At 35.0% G+C, this 22963-nt stretch overlaps 1 protein-coding gene across 1 annotated transcript; it reads right to left on the reverse strand.

Moving 5' to 3' along the window:
• Positions 1-4688: 4688 nt before the first annotated feature.
• On the reverse strand, positions 4689-22939 carry LOC149777431 (transmembrane emp24 domain-containing protein 2-like). Its single transcript, XM_089942057.1, has 4 exons — positions 22685-22939; positions 14554-14749; positions 13341-13448; positions 4689-9392 (listed from the first exon to the last, which is right to left on the reverse strand). Exons 1-4 carry the CDS (start codon positions 22868-22870, stop codon positions 9268-9270), a joined length of 615 nt encoding a protein of 204 aa, XP_089798183.1. The 5' UTR covers positions 22871-22939; the 3' UTR covers positions 4689-9267.
• Between the last annotated feature and the right edge of the window lie 24 nt (positions 22940-22963).

A 22963-nucleotide genomic window follows, 5' to 3' on the forward strand; every position in this document is an offset into this window, starting at 1 on the left:
GAGAGACCATTAAATGTAAGACATTACACGGTACTAAAGGAACCAATCTCTTGAGAAAATAATCATACGACTGAGAAATTAAATTTGAAGTCTAACAAGTCGCTTGATGAGCATTCCATCGTGAAGGAGTATTTTAAGCGTACAGGAGAAACACATTCGTGTTTTTTAAAGCCTGAATTTAAATGCATGTCATCCCCCCCCCCCCCCCGCTTCCTGGAATATGTACAGCGTTAATTAAACCGAGATATATAAAACAAGGGAGATAACTAAGATATACCGATTACAGACCGATTAGTCTGCTTCATGTCTTACCTCTAGTTCACAATAGAATTTCGGGTTTTCTTTAAGAAACCAATTTGCCATCCAAGGCATAGCCTGATTTCCGTAAACTAAACTCCACAACTGATACAATTTTTGCCTTATATTCTTTAACAGATATTTAGAATTTAAGATATAATTTTGTAATTTTGTGGATTTTTTCCCCTCGACATTCGATGAGATTTGGAGAGTTGGGGTATGAAGAAACTTGATTAATACTGCTATACATAGGAAAATACTCACGGTCCTAATGAACGTGTATATGGATGTAAAGTACTGTATCTTCCACAACGAAAAGAAATCATGACTATAATGGAATCAATTAGTTAAACATTATTTGCCCTGTATCCAAGTGACATCGACAATAACATTTAAGTTTGAAGTGTAATGGAGTTACAGTCGATATACTGGATGGAGATAAAGCAAGAGATTTAGAACTATTTGTTTTACTCTGTGCAGATGGTACCGTTGTATTTTCAGATCATCCAAGCGATATGAAAAATAATCTTGACGCATTCTTATAATTACCAAAAGCAAAGCCGAATTTATCATTTTTAGCAGATTTAGAAACAGACAAAATGTTAAGTTCAAATTAGGAGATTCGGAACTCGAAATCGTCAGATATGGTAAGTATTACAATTGATCCATGCCAGGAATGGTAGATATTTATAAGGATTCAAGGACTGGAATCGAGGGATGCTAGAACCAGAATTTATTTGTCAGGCGAATATATTATGTACATCTTTATTTTTGGCAACTCTTGGTACATGACTATCTATATTATATATTAAAAAACGTATGACTACACTGTACTGATAATCGATAATCAATATATTTGATACTTTTTATATAGGGATATATACTTCTATTTTAAGATTATAAGAGTGTATGATCTATAAATAGTTGAATTAGATATTTACGATTATTAATAATACTATTAATAAAACCTGTTGAAAAGTTTGGAATAATTTCGCATCGGCTGTTGGGGTCAGTTGGATTCTAAGAAGAATTAAGTTATTTCCCATTGGATGGTTTAGGTTTGGTGGGTTCTTCTACAATGTGGGATATTTTCAAAAAGCTACTTTGTAGGAGCAAAACGCGTTTTCGCCCCTTATGCATGTATATATGTGGAACTGGACAATTTGTTTCATTCTTATTTATAATGTTCATGTCGTAACATTAGTCAGCAGCTGTAAGCTAATGTTATGTTTAGATACTGAGAGGAAACATATTGTTTAGATTATTTACTCAAATTACAAAGTGTTCATTGGACTAATGAATTATTCTGGGACTACTGTGAAATATTCAGAGATCTGGACAATGCCATTTTGATACATCTGAGCATTTGGCAGACGAGTGCATTCCAGAATAGGAAATTCATTCGGAACATTCGATTATTTTGGAGTTGAATAGAATTTTCTAAGATTATTTTTGATTCAATTCATAATACTGTAAGATCCTCTTCCATTTTTATTTGATACACTTGATAATGAAATTATTTGTTAAGTTTTACAAAACTTTTTTTTTCTTCTTCCTGCTACAAACTTTATGACCAAAAGACGTAACAATATATACAAATGCAATTCAGATCCATGGGCATTTACCTAGGTAGCGAGTAGGGTTCACAAACTTTAAGTCATGATCAATAACCTTGAACGCAAGGTTAAACACTAAGAATCAGATTTTTAAAAAATTTCACTATGAAGCCGATATGTATTCAATGCCTCGTTTGGTCAAAATCCATAGTACATCAAAACTTGCTGTTCTCACAAATGTTAAGTAAAACAAAAATATGGGCAGTTCGTTTTATCCTGACCCTAACACGAAAGATAAAGGTATTTATATGTATATTTTTTATCAATCCAGTAAATATATTTGCCGAGATAAACCTACGTGCAAAATGAGATAGTAATCCACAAATATTTGCTCTGGTTACTTACTAGTAATGTTAATGGACAGCCGCAAACAAAACCACTTACATCAAGTGTCACAGTCCGATTCACTTTTGTCCAAAGCATTTCGCAAGTTCACGAGTCATTAGTTATCTAAAAGCAGAAGACCCTAGAACAGACTGATACTCTACTGAGCGAAAAGAATTTCCATGAATGCAGAAGACGACGATTTCTTCCTTTAACTGACGAGGTGGAAACCATGATATTCTTCAGCGATAACAATAGTTTTATAGTATCTGCTGTGGTGCGCATATTCGAAATCAGATTTAACGTATTTTCATTTAGGACAAAGCAGACATCATTAGAAGTCTTTTGGTGAAAGCTCCACATGATGATCATCCAAGGGAAGGGGGGGGGGGGGGCAATAAGACTTAAAGACAGTTGTCATTGCAACCATGTTGTATGTAGGACCGACAGTAATAGCAGTTCGAATCAACTGTAATGTTTATATCTTGCACATTCATTTGTCTCACATGAAATAAATTTGTGGTGTCCACCCTGGATTTCAAATGGGCTTTATTTTTATTTGGGATCAACCAGACATCACAAGTATCTCAGCGAAAACCTCATATTGATAAGACCATCCATTGAGTAATGACAAGATTTTCAAGATAGCTGCTGTGGTGGCTATAATGGACATCAAACCTACATTAATTTCATTCAGAACCAACTAGACATCTTAAGAAGCTTTTTTAATTGAAAACCCTATGTTAAAATGATCATCCAATGAGAAGGAATGATGAAAACAAGATTTTAAAGATTGTTGCCATATTGGACTTCAGATGGGCGCCAGTTTCATTTAGGACCAACTAGACCATGGGATGAATGTGTGTGTGTGTGTATGAAATTGTACAGCAACTCTCCAAGTAGTTTATGAGTAGCGATAACAAACTTGTGATAACGGATGGATGACAACGCTTTATGACCAGTTGAGTTAAAAAGCACAAAAAATAATACTCCTTTAGCTTCAACAATATGGCCATACAACTTGAATTGCTGATATTAATCTCATCTTAGATGTGATTAATATGTACTCAAACACCAAACTTTACCAAGTTTACTTGCATCCATTGATGGTCAATGTGGCAAGAATATTCGATTTCAGAGTGGCACCATTTTCATTTAACACCAACTAGAACGAATGTGTGTGTAAAGTTTGACAATCCTCCAAGTAGTAAAGGCATTTGGAATCTTACGCTAACTATTCCTGCCTGGTAGACCTAAAAACTGTGGAAACAGCTGCATTAAGATGATTGTACCATACACTGCTACATGACAAAAAGGGGCAATAACGAACTAATATTGGGGGAACAAAGTGATTTGTTAATATGCGCATCTTCAGGTAATGACCAAATTAATTAACAAGATTCTATGCGATGCATCATAAATTGCTGGACTAGACCTAATGAGATTGTGTCAGATCAGTGGAGAGACAGGCATGATTTTTATTTACCCCTCCAGAGATGGGGGCATAAAATCTCTGAGGTACTGATGCTCAGACTAAAAAGGCATTTCCTGGACTCCAAGATAAGACTGTTTCTTCTTTATAACTGCTGTATTGAAACTATCTTGTATATTCTTGAGCACAAAAAAAAATAATTAAAGATGGCCACCAAATGGTATATAAGAAAAGCATTTAGGACCAAGACTGTCCAGTAATGGTAACAAGATTATTGTATTTGCCATTGCAGTGGTCATTTTGAGCATGATATATCAACACCATCTACATTTAAAACTATCTAGATATGATACAAAGAATTTTAGTTAAAACCCCTGTGTAAATATGACCATCCAGTCAGGTGTAGCAATAACAATATCTTCAAGATGGCCACCAATGTGATCTTACTGGATGTTCAAACAGCAGCACTTTCATTTAGGACTAACAAGACATAATAAATCTTTCGGCGAATACTCAATGTCGATATGACTTACTTAGGAAGAATAGCAACAAAAAGATTTTCAAGATGGCTTCCTCTAGTGACCATGTTAGATGCAAGATCCACACCATTCTGACTGGAGACCAAAATGATATTATCAGATCTCATTTAATGATATTATCAGATCTCATTTAATGATATTATCAGATCTCATTTGATAGGAACATGCAGTGACGATGATTAGTGGTAACACAATTTTTCCAAGATGGCAACTGTGCTAAACATATTGGATGTCTGAGTTCCACCATTTTCATTTAGGATCAATCAAACCTTGGATTAATGTGTGTCATGGAATCATGATTTCAAACATGTGCAGATAGACTAAAGATGAAGGACAGATGGACAATAGGCCATCCCAGCAGCTCCTCTGATCTACAAACAGTAGACCAAACAATTGCAAGACAAACTGTTAAGAAGTTATTAGGTTTTGGCAGCTTTATCCTTATAGATTAAAAAGTAGACATGAACATACAATGAATAGTTAAACTCAAGTTATTTAATGTGACACCTTTTCAACTCTTGGATGGTTTTTCAACAACTCTGCTGAACTTTATATAAAGGTCTCAGACTTTAACATATGAGATAATCTGACATCTCAAATTTACATCATTATTTTTATTATCATCTAATGTTAACACAAACAAGCTTAATTATGCCACATCAGAAATATGCCTGGTCTCAGTGAGGTATGAACTGTAGATTCTGCATCACTTAGCTTCAATAGTTACACAAAATTGGGTAATAAACATGCCATGTCACATGTGACAAACTTATCAGCATCACAAACCAGTGACACTTTGTGACACAAATTATGTAACAAACATGGCATGTCACACTGAGGCAAACTTTCTTAGGATGACAAATGACAATCTGATTAAAATCAGATCTCTAGTGTCCTTGTTGAAGATCTGACAGCGACCACTGACAGTTCATGTTCTGGTGACACTTGAATTAAGAAATGGAAATGCAGCTTTCAAAACTCTGAAAATGAATCAAATTGTTAAACACATATGAACCCTTCAGCTACACTGCTCAGTCTCCCAAATGCGAAGATATAAGACTTCATCTGATTGGCTGGTATGGTCATAACACTGGTCAGAACATGGCCCCTAAGCAGTCACTGTCAGCTCTTCATTTAGGATAGTGGAAATCTGATTTTAATCAGATTGAACAAAGGTGCGAGACAGGATTATGTGATAAATATTGCATACCATACTGCAACAAACATTCCAGCATTACATAGCCATGGCAGTGACACCAAATTATGCACAAATACAAAATACTAAATCATGTTTGTGTTTACGAGACAGTAAATGTATGAAACTTGTTGAACAATTCAATATGACATTTGCTAAGTAGTTTCCAGCATATAAAATAATATATGGGAAAATTTCTGCAATGTTTAAAAAATTGTTCTGTGCTTTGAGTAAAAAATAAAACAACTCTGTACAAATTTATGGAGTGAAATGTTTTGCCATCAAAACTTATTTTCAGCATATGATTGGTGTGTGTATGTGTGTGACTTGGATTTTTAACGTAGCTTTTAACAATTTTTCAGTCATATCGCTATGTCTGCAATGTGGCAGTTTATAGTGATGTCTAGCATGGGGGCATCAAGATGCAGACATGCATCATGATGTCCCACCCAGTCACATTATCCTGACACCAGACCAACTAGTCCTAACACTAACCTCTTAATGCTGGGCGCCAAGCCATATGATTGGCTATACATGGTAGCCTGTATATTTGGGAGGTAAAACCCAGGAAAACACTGGTAGAACCAGTGATGTATTAGAAGCTACTGGCCAAGCTGCAACTCAAACCCATGTGGACAGAGGTGAGATATCACTGATCTGTATAGGCAAGTGCTTTAGACCACTAGGCAAAAATAGGATCTCCGATTAAACATGCAGAGTTGTGTTTATTAATGCCAAAATATCCCATTTATGTTTCTAATATACTGTACATATACTCATTCATACGAGCATATATGGGAAAGGATCAAATTTTCAGAAATTACTACAAGAAATGGCTGCCTAGTAAAAGTCATTGCTCAATACACTTTAACTTTTAAAATTAGCTTTACACTGATACCCTAACTTGTTTTATATAAGAAATTCTTTTGTGATGAAAGCGGACTTGACACTTAAATTGCTTTCAAAATTTAAAGTCGTTTCCGCTCTTGGCTGATATATTTTTCACATATTCAAATTCTATTTCAGTTTGTTGGAAGAATACTCCCATTGTCCTGCATTATGTAATTAGAAAAGCATATCTCAAGGGCAGTTCCAGTAAAATATACATGGGACACAGGGAAGCAACTTTTTAGTACAGAATAGTCACCCATTGATGCAATTTAGAATTCTGCATTGTTTTCATGTTAACTCTTTAGGTAATCTGAGTACCCTGGCATACATTTTTTAAAAAGTGCCTTCCCTGGGTACCATTTATGTTTAAATGGAATAGCCCCATGTTATTTTGTCCCACATTATGTAACTACTCTCAACAGTCATCAGCTGACATTTTTCCCACTGGATCTAGTTAACAAGATAAGGGAATGTTAAGTTAGATTGTCCTACATAATGTAACTACTCTCAACAGGCATCAGCTGACATTTTTCCAAATGGACCTAGGCAATAAGACAAGGAGATCGTAAGTAATGCTCATTAGCATGTTCATTAACATTCTGGTCTCTTACGGATGTAGAATGCAAACTCACCGGAAAGGTATCAATTATCTGAACCTTTTAATATCCAAAATTATGAAAACAATCAAATGTTAAAAGAAGTAAAAAGGACATACTTTTCAGATAAAACACATTTCATTTATATTCTTTATTGTTTTAAACCTGTCATTAAATAAAACATTCCCTTATTCAATCCATGTATTTTATTACCTAATAATTTAAGCAGTCCATTGTTACACCAACATGTTTTCTCCAACAACATTGGGTAGAAATTATAGATGTACCTCATTAAATTACAACTTCGTGATAGATAGAAATTAGACTGGAGTGAAGAGAAAGTGACACACTTGGAATGATTTTTAAACAAATTTTAATGTTGTTTGGTGTGGTGTTTTACAACACAACAACACAAGTAGGTCATTTAATTGAGGCAATATAAGAAAGTGCAGGGCTTTACAATCTAATAGTACAGTGCCCTGGACAAATTTATCTTGTGCAAGCCTATGCTTACAAGGTACTTGTGCCTTGGCAAGTCCTAAACATTGTGCAAGTTAAAGAGAGAGAGAAATAGGTTGTGTTCAGTTTTATTATTGAAACCAAGTATTTATATTTGTACTTATCAGTTATGCATCAGTTGTAATAACATTTTTGATGCACATACATTATTATCTGACTTTTAAGTCCTAACCAACCTATTGCCTGTTGTGAGCTCTGAATGTGCTGAGATTGCTGACTCCAAACAACTGGCTTGTAATAGATCATTTTGATGGGTGCCACCAATTTGGAGACTACAAGGTCATAAAGGATGATAATATAACCCGTGAGATTTCTTTAACACATCTGATTGAAAATAAAAGGGACTCGCCTGTAGCAATTATTCACCTGGAAATGTAGCACCCATCAGTACTGTTTATCATGTATGTTTCATGTAATTATTACAGGAGACTGATACATACTGCTTGGCAAATAATGGATAAAAATAAGTATTTTCAAATCATTCTCCAAGTTGGCTTTTCGTGGTTGTTTAAATGCATACTGTTGATCTCAAGGTGAAAATGGATGATATGGAAGTGGAAGCAAATGCTAGGGTGAATATAAGACTCCCCAGAAAAAGAAGAAAAAATATTTAAAAATTAAAATAGAGTGAATTCGTTGATAGAGGAACATTTCAGTGAAAGACCTAGCTTGACCTAGTTTTCCTCATCAATGGATATTTGAATCTGCACGAGTTTCAAACCTGAAAGATTTTAAAATACACTGAAACTAGATCATTGTGATGTTGCATTTTTGGGGTGTTTTATGTATAATTTATAATTCAATAATGAAATGGAACCAATGGCCATTCCCAGATCATAAAATGGGCCAACTTGTAGAGGGTGATACCACTGTATCTGTCAATGGATTATCTGGGGCAGACCATTTGCTATGACATTTGGAGTTAGGTATGCTTTTTACACCACCAAAACCTACATAAACTGTGAACTTTAACATTAATAAATTATTTACTGTATCCAGTCTTTCAAACAATATTTTGTGAAAAGTGGTGATAATGTTGAGCTGAATGTTTTTAACAAGCATGGAAAATGTAGAAAACAATAGGGAAGAATCATGCAACAATACTTTCAGCCATGTTTGGCTGAAATCAGTCCAATGATGATGCATGGTGGAAAATGGACTGCACTGTAAGCTCTTTTAGCCTTAACAATTAAAAAAAGTTGGGATATTAAGGCCTTTTCCCCCTCAAAAAGTAGGGAGCATAGACACTGTAAAAATGGAGGAAATGTAGAAAAAAATGGGGCTACAGGAAATGATGTTTACCATTAAAGGTACAAATTCATTAAAGATTTTCACACTACTTTTCAATGTCTAGATTACTTTCCTTTTTCCTTAAGAATCTGTAATTTAGACTAAAGATTTATTATTTTGAAAATGAACATTTTTCAGAACATAAAGGTAAAACACTGAAAAAGAAATATTCAACAAACTCGCATAGTTTTTATGACACCTGTAACTTTCTCATACCATTTAAATCTTTTAGTACATCATCAAAATGAATGTTGTATCATTTGTTGAAACTTATGAAATATTTTTTACTTTATCATTGGTAGACAATTATAATTTCCATTTTTCTTCCAAAAATTATTTGAATATTACCCAAAGCAAATAAAACAATGTGTACAAAAACTTGCATAAAATACAATTTATATAAACAGGCCCACCCATGGTAACTACTTAAAGCACACAAATCCTTTGATATTCCCAAAAATAAGAGTCACAGATTTAGAAAGAGCTATCACTCCTTCAACATGATATACACACTTATACATAAAAAACATGCACACTCCCATGTATACTACTAAAATGTTAGCAAATTTCACACGACTCGTCGCACTTCAAAAAATCTCTTAAGGTAATAAACTTGTCCTAATGTCATTGCAACCAAAACTAAGGCCTCAAAGAATGACCACAGCACCACTCTGGAATTTGTGTTGTCATTAACTGAAATGAAAGGAAAGGATAGTGGTGTAAATTACTTAATTATTTTGAAAAATACACAAATATTTGCAAGAATCTGAACAGAAACTTCATGTTTACTATTCCACTGAGGTATTTTTCTATATATACTGAGAAAAGAAAAATAGTTATCTTTCCAAATAATAAATACTTATGTCAAACTTTGCTGAAACCTAATAGTGTGGGGACCAAATATTCTGGTCTAATTTATATTCATGGCCAGTGCACAAAGGTTTGATTCATATTACAACTGAATTCTCTGGACCAAAATATGTGGTCCTTTTGCATAGAGGCCAGTTTGGGGAAGTTTCTCTGTATATAGTGTGTGTGTGTGTGTGTGTGTGTGATTTGGTTATTTAACACAGCTTTATAAATTTTTCAGTTATATCACTATGATGTCTGCAGTGTGGCAGTTAATAGTGATGTCTAGCACCAGGGCATCATGTCCCACCCAGTCACATTATCCTAACATCAGGTCAACAAGCATACATGCCAACCCCTGGTGAGGAAAAAGTGTAATCCAGGTGGACAAAAAGAGTAATCCGAGCAGAAAAAGAGTAATCCACATATAACATGATAAAAATTCAATGAGCATATGTACAAAATGATTTATTTATCTCTCTGGACTCTTAACATCAATGACTGCTCCAAGTTTTTGTATATTACACTTTGAGCTTTAAAAAGCAACAAACTCATATTGCGTTTCAAAACACTTTGTAACAGCTGAGACTATGAATGTTTTGCACACCAGTAGAGCACTATGTGCTGGGTTACAGAGCCTGGATCTGAATTCAGTTTTACTTTTGTTAACAATACTGAACAATCCCTCACAGTCAGCATTAGAATGGTAAAGAACCAATATTCCTTTCATAACCTGACAAAGAAGAGGAAATTTATATCTTCTAGTTATTGGGTCTTTTAGCTGGCAAATAAGATGAATAAAAATCAACTCTGCATGAAGTACATTGTCAGGAAGAGTGCCAACTTGATACTTCAGTTCTAATTTATCAGCAGCCTTTCCTGCAGCATGGTGCATCATATGACAGAGACAACCTATATGTACAATTATGGAGACATTTTTCAAAATATAGAATGCAGCTCCTTTATGAATTCCAGCCATCACTGATGCAGTGTCAGCTGAAAACCCCATACAGTTCTGCCAACTTACGTTTATTCAAATCATTATCAAGCAAATACAAAAATGTTTTCTCTAGTGGAATCTACTGTTAATTCTGGTAATGAAAGAAGAGCACTCTGACTTTGCCCTTTTTGTTGTTAAAGTCTCTTACAGACTGGGTACAACTTTTTGTCGGCATAATCACTACTCCTGTCTGTTGCAATACTAAACAGCCCAATTTTCATGGCTTCTGCAATTTTAAGTGAAGTATTTTCTCCTAAACACCTAACAATATTAGATGATTTTGTTCTTGCACATGCACATTTTCTGCAATTTTGGAATCAGGAAACATCCATTTGAACAAAGGGGTGGTCCGTGTTCTATCAAGAACTTGTTACATAACACTTCTGCATTTATAAAATTCATGTCCACAATTTAGTTCTGCTGTAAAAAGGAAGTTACCTTAGTATTGGAGTTAGTAAAACGAGCTAATTCAAGGTTTCTTTGTTTTACCACCATGACCAATATTAAAATCATTTCCACACAGCCTTCAAGGGGCATATAGCTGCCCTAGAATGGAACGTTGTATTGTGTGATTCGTGTATTCATCTCTGAATCAATTTTTCATCTTTTCCTAATCCATCTGTGAAATTATTTGAACTTGTTTTGCTCTAACACTTGCACTGACTAGAATAAATCTGACTTGACTTTTAGTGCCAAATACCTACAGACTGGTTCTGTACCAGATATGAATTTGAACAATGAATCTGCGAGCAAAGATTACAAGTTAGAAAACCAGTCTGTTCTCTCCTAAGCCATACAGCTGCTATAAATAGAAACTGAGGTCAAAAGTTTAAAAGTAGAACCTGCATGTTTCTTGGAAATAGGGCAGCTGCTATAAATAGAACATAACTGTTAGGAAAGTGCATGCAAGTTTATGGACAAGCGCACTCTTATGTCGTAGTTACATAGAAGCCATCTTTTCTAGAATACGGTCTGTAGGGCAAATGAGATGTTAATAAAAATGAGAAAACAAATTATAATTTTTGTTGGAGGGGGATATACAAAAACACATAATCTGAATACATTTATGTGTAAGATGTAATTTAGTGAAAGGAAGCTTAATGATTATGTCAAAAGCATAATGGTTGGCATGTATGGACCAGTCTTAACACTAACCTCTTAAAGCTGACTGCCAAGTAAGGCAGCTGCTAGTACAATTTTTTATAAATCTTTGGGATGACTCGACCAGGGTTCAAACTTGCGACCACCTGCATCCAAAGCAGTTGCTCTAATTACTTAGGCAAATGGTGCAGTCTTTCTCTTTATATAAGCAAGTTATTTAAGAAAACTTTTTATCATAGAAAAAGTGTGAATAAATTACTCTTGAGAGTTGAACTAAATTTGATAATGGATAGGTTTTATATAATTAACCAAGGGTCCCTCAATAAAACTTGAGAGATATGCAGTCACAAAATATCCTTACTTGGGCGATATTTGGCAATACTAATCATCAATGATGCACAGAATCAGTTTATAGTGACTCAGTATGTTCTTTATATTCATCGTGCAATTCACAAATTTTACAACTTTATTACACTTTTTAAGACAACAGATGAGAACAGACTGGTATTACAACCTGGACAATATTTTCAAGACACAAGATGAGAACAGACTGGTACTGTAAGCTGGACAATATTTTCATCACAAGAGATGAGTAGAGATTGATATTATGGTGTGGACACTTTATATGACAACAGATGTTAAGACAGTACTATTATGACATGGATATTATTTTTATATAACATTAAGTAAATCATATATAATGTCACACAATCAGCATTGGTATCAGATAAGAAAAAGCTCATCCCAAGATGCAATTTAAAATCTCCTCAGCTTCATTAAATAAAGAGTTACATTCCTGATATGAACAATGGACAGATAAACGAAAGCAAACCTGCCAACCCTAACGAAACCTCAGTAATGCAGTTAATTTTTTCCAGTTAGGCCAGTTTTCAGTAATGTTATAACAAAATATCACATACTGCTATTGTTAGCATGGAAAATATGCATTTAAAGTCCAGAAGTGTGAACAAGACAGTGACAGTAAACATTGTGTTCAAGTAAAATGTTTGACCTTAATTATCTAAAGTTTCACAAACTGCAGTTAAAATCCCCATGGATATCAACGGCTTCTTGTTATCTCTCAACTTGATGTAATCCTTAAATAATTAAATTTTATGTGGGCTGTCACAATGTAGACTATCTTTCCCACATGAGATGTACTAAAATCCATACATGACGTCCACTAAACATAAATGTTGCCCTTCCTGCTTTTTCCCCAAGAATCTTAACATTCCTTTCTATTTTTTTTGTATTATTAAAACTTTTGAAGAAGTTTACTATCCCTTTAATCCTGAAAATGTATTGCTTGTTGGATGCTGCATTTAGAAAAATAAGCAAAAGCTTGATTATGCAGACATTTTGCATCACAAAATGCATGAAGTTTAAAGAATCTGAAGTACTCCTGTAAAGTTAGTCTGGTTCCCTGGCCAACTCCAATCAATCTCATATGAAACCTGCATCCGAATCAAATATGGACAACAAGCAAGCCCGCAAATGGTCTTTACCACAATAATCATATTTCTGCAATTTGTGCATTTATTCCGTAGGTCCGTATTTTAAGGGTTATTTTTGTAAGGCTTAAGGAAAAATCATAATGGTTGGCAGGTCTGCGAAAAGACGAAATTAATGCTTTATAACGCACATTGCAAAAGATAAACAATATCACTGAATTGAAGTACTTGAGTACTCACTTGATCTGTGTATCCTTTCTCTGACCTCCATATACTCCTGTTCATGTTTGACACCGGTCAGAGCTGTAGACAATTCATTGATCATCTCAGAAAGCTTATTCTGGTGAGCTGAAATACAAAATAGCATATGATGTGTTGTCTGCCATGAGAGATACAAATACAGAGAAGTATGGATAGGTAAACATGTCTGTGAAAATCAGGTCAGAAATGTGGACTCCTCAATATTAATATGTAATTGTTGTCAAACAGACATGATTCACAGCCATACCATAAGCTCACATGGCTGTACAGACCAGAACCAAGGTATGATGGAGAGACAGACAAGAGAAGAACTATATGCCCCTATCATATTTATAGCGGGGCACCACAAACTCCCTGTACCCGAGTGTTATCTCAGATAAAGTAACAAATGATGTTTTAATGTAGTAGGGTTTGCTAAGGTGAGTATGTTATGAGAAAAAAAACAACACCATTATCAATAAGACTTTCCCTTCAGGAAGAGTAATAATAGCAAGATTTTCAAGAAGGCTGCTGTGATGACAACACTGGATACAGGTGCTGTATTTTTTATCTAGGAACAACTAGACCTCAGGATGAATGTGTGTATAATGTTTCATGGTAATCTTCCTAGTAGTTTAGGAAGAGAAGCTACAGAAAACTTGTGCTAATGGACAGATGATAGATCATCCTATATGCTCTTCTTGTCTATAGAGCTAAAAATCTATAATATGAGAGAACAAGATTTTTCAAAAGTACTATGGTGAAATAGGGACATAATGTTTCAGTTCACTAAAGAAATGTATCAAATTATATCTTAACCAAGTTCAACTAATATTTTTCCATCACAAATAATGTAATCTTGGCATAGAAACACGTCACACAGCTCACAATCTTTGTTGGAATATTAAGTTACTTCTCACAAATTTTTTATAAATATCATGCGTCTGATAACAATAATTGTGCTTCTTCGCTGAGTGTATGTTCTATAACTATTAAACAATCCAAAAAACTCTAAATTCACAAAGATTCTTCTGTGGAAACAATAGGACCCATGGAACAAGATTTTAGTAAAAATGGAAACAATATGTTAATAAAAAGTCAAGAAAATTGACAAACAACAAAAACAATGAATTCACAGTATTCTGCCTAGAAAAAAATTGTGAGATTTCATGAAATATCGTTTCAAAGCCATCTCAAATTTTCATAATCATACCATCTTCAGTTTCCATGTCTTGTTCTTTTGGTTTTTCTCCAATATCCATGGTGAACATGATGATCTTGGGTGTCATTGTGGACATCTTGTTACTAAAGCAGTATTTGTAAATACCATCCATGTGGGCCGCAAAAGTGTATTTGCCATTGGATTCTCTGTCACCAGAATGGATTACCTTTCCATCTGGTCCGAAGATCTAAAATATAAGATAATTCACAGCATATACAAGTTAATATTTTATTGTTGTTACACTTTTTAGGCAAACAAGATCTGTATCAAATTTATGCACTAAAACCAAGATTTTGCATTTAAAAAATATTTTATCAAATGAACTTGTATAATAAGCATTTAGTTCTCAATAGTCCAGTTTTGGTTCATTTTATCTGTAGCTATCAAACACTGGTAATTCAACACATCACTGAATTAGACTATATATATATATATATATATATATATATATATATATATATATATATATATATATATACACACACACACACACACACGATTTTCAACAAATGCCCAGTTATTATCCTCTGCTGAGCTCTTACTCTTTCAGAATATATTGCAACTATATGGTTGTTCTGACCCTGGGTCATCTAAGCCAGGGATAGTGCTAATCTGGCGATGTGGGTGACTAAGTTGCCTGAAAAATGTAAACATTTTTTAGATGTCCCTCGCTGTAACCAGAAATTCTGACCAACTTCAGAAACCAGTCGGAATCTATACTGAGCACATGTTCCAGCAATGATGCATGGCCATGTAATTCGAATTAAGGCTACTACGCACACACTACAATCTGTTTACTGATTATTTTACTGGAGAGTTTAGGCCAAATACGGGATGTTTCTTATTGTTTTATAAGTAATTAAGTGATCAAATGTGTTCATGTTGGCTTCCGAGTTTTTCATTAAAAATAAGCTGTCCTTGGCTCGGAAAGAGTTGAGATAAAGTGGAAAGACCAACAAAAAAAATGATTTTGACAAAAACACTAAGTATTTTGATTATTTGTAATGGTCTTGTCATTGCATTATGCAAGATATTTCAAGGTAAATTTTAATTAATATAATTCACCTGTCCCTTGTGCCCGCTTCCACTGGTTTAATGAAACACTGATTAAACAAAGTGGCACCTATAAACATCTGAAGTCAAAACAGAAGCAGCATAAATCAAGACACACTTTAGATGCTAAGGAACATAAACACTGACGATCCAATGAATAAGGACTTTGTCAGTAAAATTATTGACAATGGCTGACCTCTGGACCTGGAGGAAAACATTGCATTGTTAGTTTTTCAAGATCCAAATAAACACAAATCAATTTAACATGATATTGTTTTTATATTTTCATATTTGAAGTGTAGCCACTGCAACATTGTTTGACAAATCACAGGGGCTCATATCATTGCTTACAATTTAACACTCAGTCATACATGTACTATATATATGTATGACACTTATCTTCTTTCTTGCACAACCCATTTTAAGAATCAATGCCAATATTTCCCTCTCATTGGTTAAGGAAAATGATATACTGTACCTATGTACAACTTATTTTCTTTGGCCAATGAGAAGGCAGCGTTCCATTAAGCGTGCTTCACTTGCAAAGTAAGTGGGTGCAATCATGGCTATGTCAATCAGTAGTGTGGGAAAATGGTTTGGCATTACTCAAAAGGTATGATGATAGTAAGCCAAACTTTGGAATAGGCATACAAAATCAAATGCCTGAGCTTAACATCAGTACCAAATTTATTACACCAGCCAAATTGTAACCTGAAATATCAGCACTGATTCTTATATAGGTTGTGTTAACATGGACAGAAGTGTCCTACCTTGTAATATTATAAAGTATATGAATGACAGATAGTTAAATTTTAGGCAACTATACGAGCCCCGGTGTGACAAATATTAAAATAGGGGCAATTTTAGCATATGGAAACTGGAGTTGGCTGGTGGAATTGAAACAGGGCTAGTCGTACAACGTAAGACATATCACATGTTATTTATGTTTTGGCGCTATATCTTACTTCCTAAATAATGGCATTATGTGGCATGTTCCAATGTTGAATGACATCAAAATGAGAGAACAAATTATAAAGAATACCTCATGTGCTTGGCAGCAATTATTGAAGCTTTTTCACAAATTAAAGTCGGGGCCCTGAGTAGATGAGTGGTCTAAAGCGCTCTCCGTTACGGATCACTGCCATCTCACCTCTGTCTGAGTTCGAGTCTCGTAATCGGCCAATGTGGATATGTGAGAAAGCTTGCCAGTAGCTTCTCAAGGGTCGGTGGTTCTTTCTGGGGTTTTCCCTGGTTCTTCCTCTACCATGTATAGCCTATCGTGTGCTGAAAAATGGTGTTAAACCCTACAACAACAACAACAAAAATGAAATAATCACACACACACACACACTCCCTCAATGCATGTACTAAATCCATACCAAACAAGGTCACTCTTATCTATATTTCACATTCTACTGTCTTTATATTAAGAATTTTGAGCTCACAACTATATGTTTGTCGTGTTGTACTATCCTATCTAGTCATAAAACTTGGAGAAGTATATTGACAAGCACTAGTCCATAGAAAGACATTATGGTCCAATACTTTACACATCACTGACTTGGGTTTAATTCTGTTTCATGTTCATGTATGTGAGAAAGCTTGCCAGTAGCTTCGAGGGTCAGTGGCGTGTGCTGAAAAATGGCGTTAAACCCTACAACAACAACAAATTAAAGTCATGTTGATTTAGATGGGCTTTACTTACTTTAACACACTTTTTTAAAATAAATAAAAAATTTACATTCTCACACCAGCAAATGGACGTTTTCAAGTTTTGTTAACCTGCATTTCCATTGGGTTAATTGCGATAAAAGCTGAGAATGCCAAAATTGGTTAAAAGGATGATAAAAATATCATGAATGAAACGAAGCCATCTAAACACTTTCTTCAATATTAGTATATTTTTTTTTATTTCATTAAAGAAACATTCTTCAACCAAAACTGATTTAGGCCTTACCAGCTTCCACTGCAATCCAACCAGCTGAACGGAATATGAAAATGCATTAATTTGCCACTTAAGATTTTTATGCCATCAGGATAAAGACAGCAAAGTTAGTATAATCAATTAGATTTCAATCTGTGGAAGAGTGTCGATATGGGCTGCCAATCATACGAGATATTCCTGAAAATTTGACCTCTCATTCTTCTATCAGTTGACTTGGGTGTTACAAGCTACACAAGGCCATTATTTAGGCAGTAAGATGAAGCACCAAAGAAAAAATACCCAGGGTTAGTAGCACATTTCATTCAAAATTTTCAAGGTTCAAAATCATGTTATTCAAGGTGCGTTCTTACATTAATTTTAAAGGATACATAAATGAAACTGTATGTAAATGCAAGTTAATAGTTACTTCATACTAAGAACATTTCTCAACAATATATTTCTTTAAAAAAAAACATTAAGTTAAGATCATGATCATTGATATCATTCCCATTAACACTAAATAAACATCTTACATCTGGACATTAGAATAATGTACAGTCACTGAACTATGGTCATTTTACTCTGTCTACACTAAACTATTTACAAAGTCCCAAATATTTTAGAGTGAATTATTCTGTTCTTGTAGCTGGTCATCAAGCTAATTTTCAATAGCTCTAAGTTCAGCGATTTTGTCCTTAACACTTTTCCTCAAACTATTTTGTCGTGATAAAGGAAATTTTCCTATGGGTCTCTGCTTTCAATGCATAGGCATCAGCAGCAGCTGTCATTGTCTCATTGTCTTTTTCAGTACCAGCCTTTCTTCTTCACCCACCCCCAGACAATAAAAAAAGTAACAAAGATATTTGTTTTTTTGTATTATCACTTATTTTAAAACAGCATATGGATATTTCAAACAATTTAATATTAAACATATTAATATTTCTGAGCTTAGCTATAGTCTATATTTTTTTAGCTGTAGTCTATATTTTTAGATTCATCATGTTCATTGCACTTACTGTCTGTTCTATTTCCATTCAATCAAAATACAGAACCAGATCAAACTAATTTCATAATTAAGACTATATACAGTTACTGTCCACATACTTCTTTCATCAAAAACGATTTCTTCTTGAAGGTTTCATGTTTTGCCATATTAGCCAACATTACGAGAGCTTAAGAGTTTTTCTTTTCCAGTTGCATGTGACCATAGATCGCTCTCTCCTACTGCATGCAAAGCTCTCTGAGAAAGATCTCTTAATCCAAACTTTATATTTTCCTTCATCTAGTCACCAAGGTTGGAATCGGCAGCCAGCCATTTCAAAGCATACAAATGATTCAAATTTAAACCGTGGCTGCATCTGGGCTTCACACAATTGTACAAATGTAAAATGTACAACTGCACAGTGGCCAGTTGCAGAAAGTTCCCTTCTGGCACAAACTTAGTAGAAAGGTCTCACTTGGATTTTAAAAGTAGGAGTCCAGAACTACCATTTTGGTAAAAATAGGAGTCCCACCAGCAGAAGTTGCAGTCCCCTCACAAAAAACTATGCAAATCAGAACAACTATTGGCTGCCACTGAGGTTAATTTCTACATTCTTTATAACACTGAAACAGCTCTTGTTTGTCCATCAGAGTGAGACTAAATTTTGTTCTATCAACTTGAGTACTATTCTCAATCTCAATAGAGTCTTCATCAGTTTGCCGTTTAACCCCAAATTACTTATCCAAATTTGCGAATGGCATTTTGTCCAAGTCTCAACATGTCTTGATTCTGAGGTCACATGCACTGCTTATTCCACTATGCTCAGAAATTAACACTTTAATTAGGGCATAACCGACTTTTGATCCGGAAATCGGATTCCACCGGATAGTATGAACTTCCGATTAATCGGAGTCGGACAAGGCAGGAACGACCGATTCGGATAATAAAAATAATAAAGTTGAATTTCTATAGCACCGTGTCTAACACTGCGTGTCATTCCATAGTGCGTTAATAAAGTTAAATAAGAAGTCAGAAAAGTCCAATATGGTCAACACAACGGGGTGAAACGATAATACTTGAGTTAGACCGAAAGATTTAAATTTATTAAAACATATAATACAGTCCTACCCGTTTATGTCAACATCCTCAATAATGAAGGCATAATATTGAATACATTGACACATGCTAATGAGGTATTAAAAGAAAATGATTCCGCAAGAGGCCAACTTTATAGGACCAAACAAAAGCCTGTTTTATTTTTATTTGACCGCGACATTAAAGCATGGCGGCAAGATCAACTAATTGTTGAATAAAGTACAGGATGGAACTGGCCGCTTGCCGACATAAATGATTAAGGCGGGAAAATAAAAGCCTGGCGGCAAGATCAACTAATTGTTGAACAAAGAATGGGTCGGAACTGGCAAAAAAATAAAAAATTTCATGGATTCTTTGTGTCTTTGAACTTCGTTGCATTTTGCTATAGTCCTGCCATATCCTTCCCCTTGTGACATCGGTGTGATATGCAAAACGTGTGTAACACGGTTTAAAAAGTTAATTTGAAAAACCATTTAATTTAGCATTTCCGATTAATTGAATCGTATCCGGAATCGGAAAAATTTCATGCCCAAAATCCGGAATCGGAAATCAGTAGAAAAATGCTAATCGGTTATGCCCTAACTTTAATAAAATATAAATTTGTTTATTTGATGTGGTCTTATAAATGACCACGTGTACATCTCTGGGTCTTTCTGCCTCTAAATTCAATCACAGTAAATATCAATACATTGTCCTACCCAGCTGCCAGTCAAAGCTTTTGAACCTGCCGCCCTGCTATTGCATCATGTTCTTTTGCCGTACTCTTATATTTGCAACACGTACATCAATGGGTTTTTCAGCCACTAAAGGGGCCCCTAAGTGGCTGAGTGGTCTAAAGCACTCTCCGTTATGGATCACTGCCATCTCACCTCTGTCTGCATGGGTTCGAGTCTTGGATTCAGCCAATGTGGGTATGTGAGAAAGCTTGCCAGTAGCTTCTCGTGGGTTGGTGGTTCTTTCTGGGGATTCCCGGGTTCTTCCTCCACCATTAATACTGGCTGCCATGTATAGCCTATCGTGTGCTGTAAAATGGCGTTAAACCCTACAACAACAACAGCCACTAAATTCGGTCACTAAATATCAGCACAGCTAATTAATCAACACATTTTCCCACTAAGCAGGTGGCTGAAGCAGGATGGTCAAGCCTTTGAATTTTGCTGCCAACCTATTACATGTGTATGGACTCCCGCCTAAGTGATTTTCGGCGGCCAAGATAAAACATTGGTGTCCAAATACACACGATTAAGTGTTTACAAGACCTCTGTTAGCAAGAGATCCTTTTCTCCTTCTCTTTTTTATTTAAATCTGTAAACAAAAACTATTTATTAATTACTCTCGGTTTCAAGAAAATCAAGGCTTTTCAAGGTACCCAGATAATAATTTGAATTTTCAAGGTGTTTACAAGGCCTTGAGGGACAAATTCAATTTTCAAGGCTTTTCAAGGCCACATATGGACCCTGAATATCATGTGATATGTTTTATGTTGTATGACCAAGCCAGGGCTTGTGATTTTGTTGTGCAAGTCACCAGCCCTTGGCCTATGTCTACAAAATAAATGTCTCTGAGCACTGAATACCAATGTTATTCTTGTTATATTTGTGTTGAGGTTCTGTTAAACATTAAACATTAATACATGTATCCACAGAGGGCTCATTATAAAGAAAATTAGGAATATCCTTCAATGAATAGAGGGCTGGGGGTCCAACCTGTAATAATATAACACAAGGAAGACATGGGTCCGCAATCCTCTGTATTTTCAACCCTGCTAGTTTGTCCTAATTACATCTGTTAATTTCCAACTTACACTAGCCATAGTAAACAGTAGTTCAATTTCCAAAACAGTTCAAGATACATGTACTTTGTTCATTTCATGACATATGGGACAGAAGTCAACATTTGTTATCTGATTTTAACGAAATGGCAAGTACATGGAACGAATACATCATTAGGATTCAGATAGTCCTGGATTTCACCACTGACCAAAAGTTAAAATCAGAACAACCTCCATCTCTCTAAAATGGTCAAATCCAAGACTATCTGAATGCTAATGACATCTTCCTTCCATGTACTTTTGGCTTATAATGTTCACTTGTCTTCAATATGTTGAGATGTTTTGGAAACTAAACTATTCTTGAACATGGCTGGCATCAGTCCTACATGTAAGACCTCAACACTGATATTTTTGTTTTGGGCATCAGGGTCTTACTGCCTAATGGCACAGTGTAGCATGTTTTGATGCTGAGTAACACTGTAACAAATTTTCAGGAATATCTCACACAACTGGCAACTAAAATAACATCAGTAAAATCATAATGTTTTAGTCAGACTTTATTTACTCTGATGTCTTTTCTCTAATAAATTCAATGTCTCACAAAAGAAATGGATCTGTTTTCAAGTTTTGTTGGCCTACATTTCAGTTGGCTGGAAAGGGATGAAAGCCAGGTATGCCAAAATTCAGTTGAAATATTTTTTACTGAAATGAATAAAAATATATTATGCCTATTGAAGCTGTAAGCAACATTTCGTTTAGTTCATGAAACTTATCCCCCACATGAACTTACTTCGGCACACCTCGTCTACTGTTGCATTTCAACAAATTCAAATGTATGTCAACAGTACATGAAAATGCATCTATTTGCTAGTGTCAGATTTTGATTCAACCAAGACAAAAACAACACAGTAAGTATATTAATTTCATATCAACTGGTGAAGAGTGTTGATATGGGCTGCCAAGTGTGAGATATTCCTGAAACTTTGATTACTCTTTCCGATGTAAACCGACATCGGAACACGTTATACAAGCCCGTTATTTGGGTAGTAAGACATAGCACTAAAACCAAAATAACGTGTTATGTCTTACATTGTATGACTAGGCTGGCATAATTGGGAAATTATTAGAGTTAATTAGGACAAACTAGCGGGTTTGGACATACCGAGGGGCGCGGACCGATGTGTTCCCTACCCCACCCCAGGCCTCTGTTCACTGACGAATATACCCTACTCTTCATTTTCATTTGTAACGAGCCTCTGTACACGTATCTACATATCTCACAATATGACTGGGTTACCTTGACATCTATATCCAGAAAACCACCTTCTGCAACCTCAAACATCAGGCTCATTTTTGTCCCTGATGTAACCTTGTCAAAGAAACATTCTTCTGCATGTGCATCAATATGAATGAAATAACATTCTATCGATGCTATAAATACAAAGAAAGTTAGTATAGTTGCTAATATCCTGACTGTATCCATGCTTATTTCGTTGAACTCGCGTCTACAATTTCGGCTTGCCACGTAATGGATGTTTGAGCATGCGTATGATTTAGACTGGTGTTCAAATGTTGT

Source organism: Sinohyriopsis cumingii, chromosome 18 (assembly GCF_028554795.1).
Source record: "Sinohyriopsis cumingii isolate HCF-2022 chromosome 18, ASM2855479v2, whole genome shotgun sequence".
Taxonomy (NCBI): domain Eukaryota; kingdom Metazoa; phylum Mollusca; class Bivalvia; order Unionida; family Unionidae; genus Sinohyriopsis; species Sinohyriopsis cumingii.

What these genes read in the sequence shown, in the direction of transcription:
- LOC149777431 (XM_089942057.1), bottom strand. Translation starts at nt 22,870, where the DNA reads ATGGATACAGTCAGGATATTAGCAACTATACTAACTTTCTTTGTATTT. An exon ending in AGACATGGAAACTGAAGATG is followed by an intron (nt 13,449 to 14,553) that starts GTATGATTATGA and finishes TTTGTATTTCAG; the next exon opens with CTCACCAGAATAAGCTTTCT. An exon ending in AGAAAGGATACACAGATCAA is followed by an intron (nt 9,393 to 13,340) that starts GTGAGTACTCAA and finishes CTTTCATTTCAG; the next exon opens with TTAATGACAACACAAATTCC.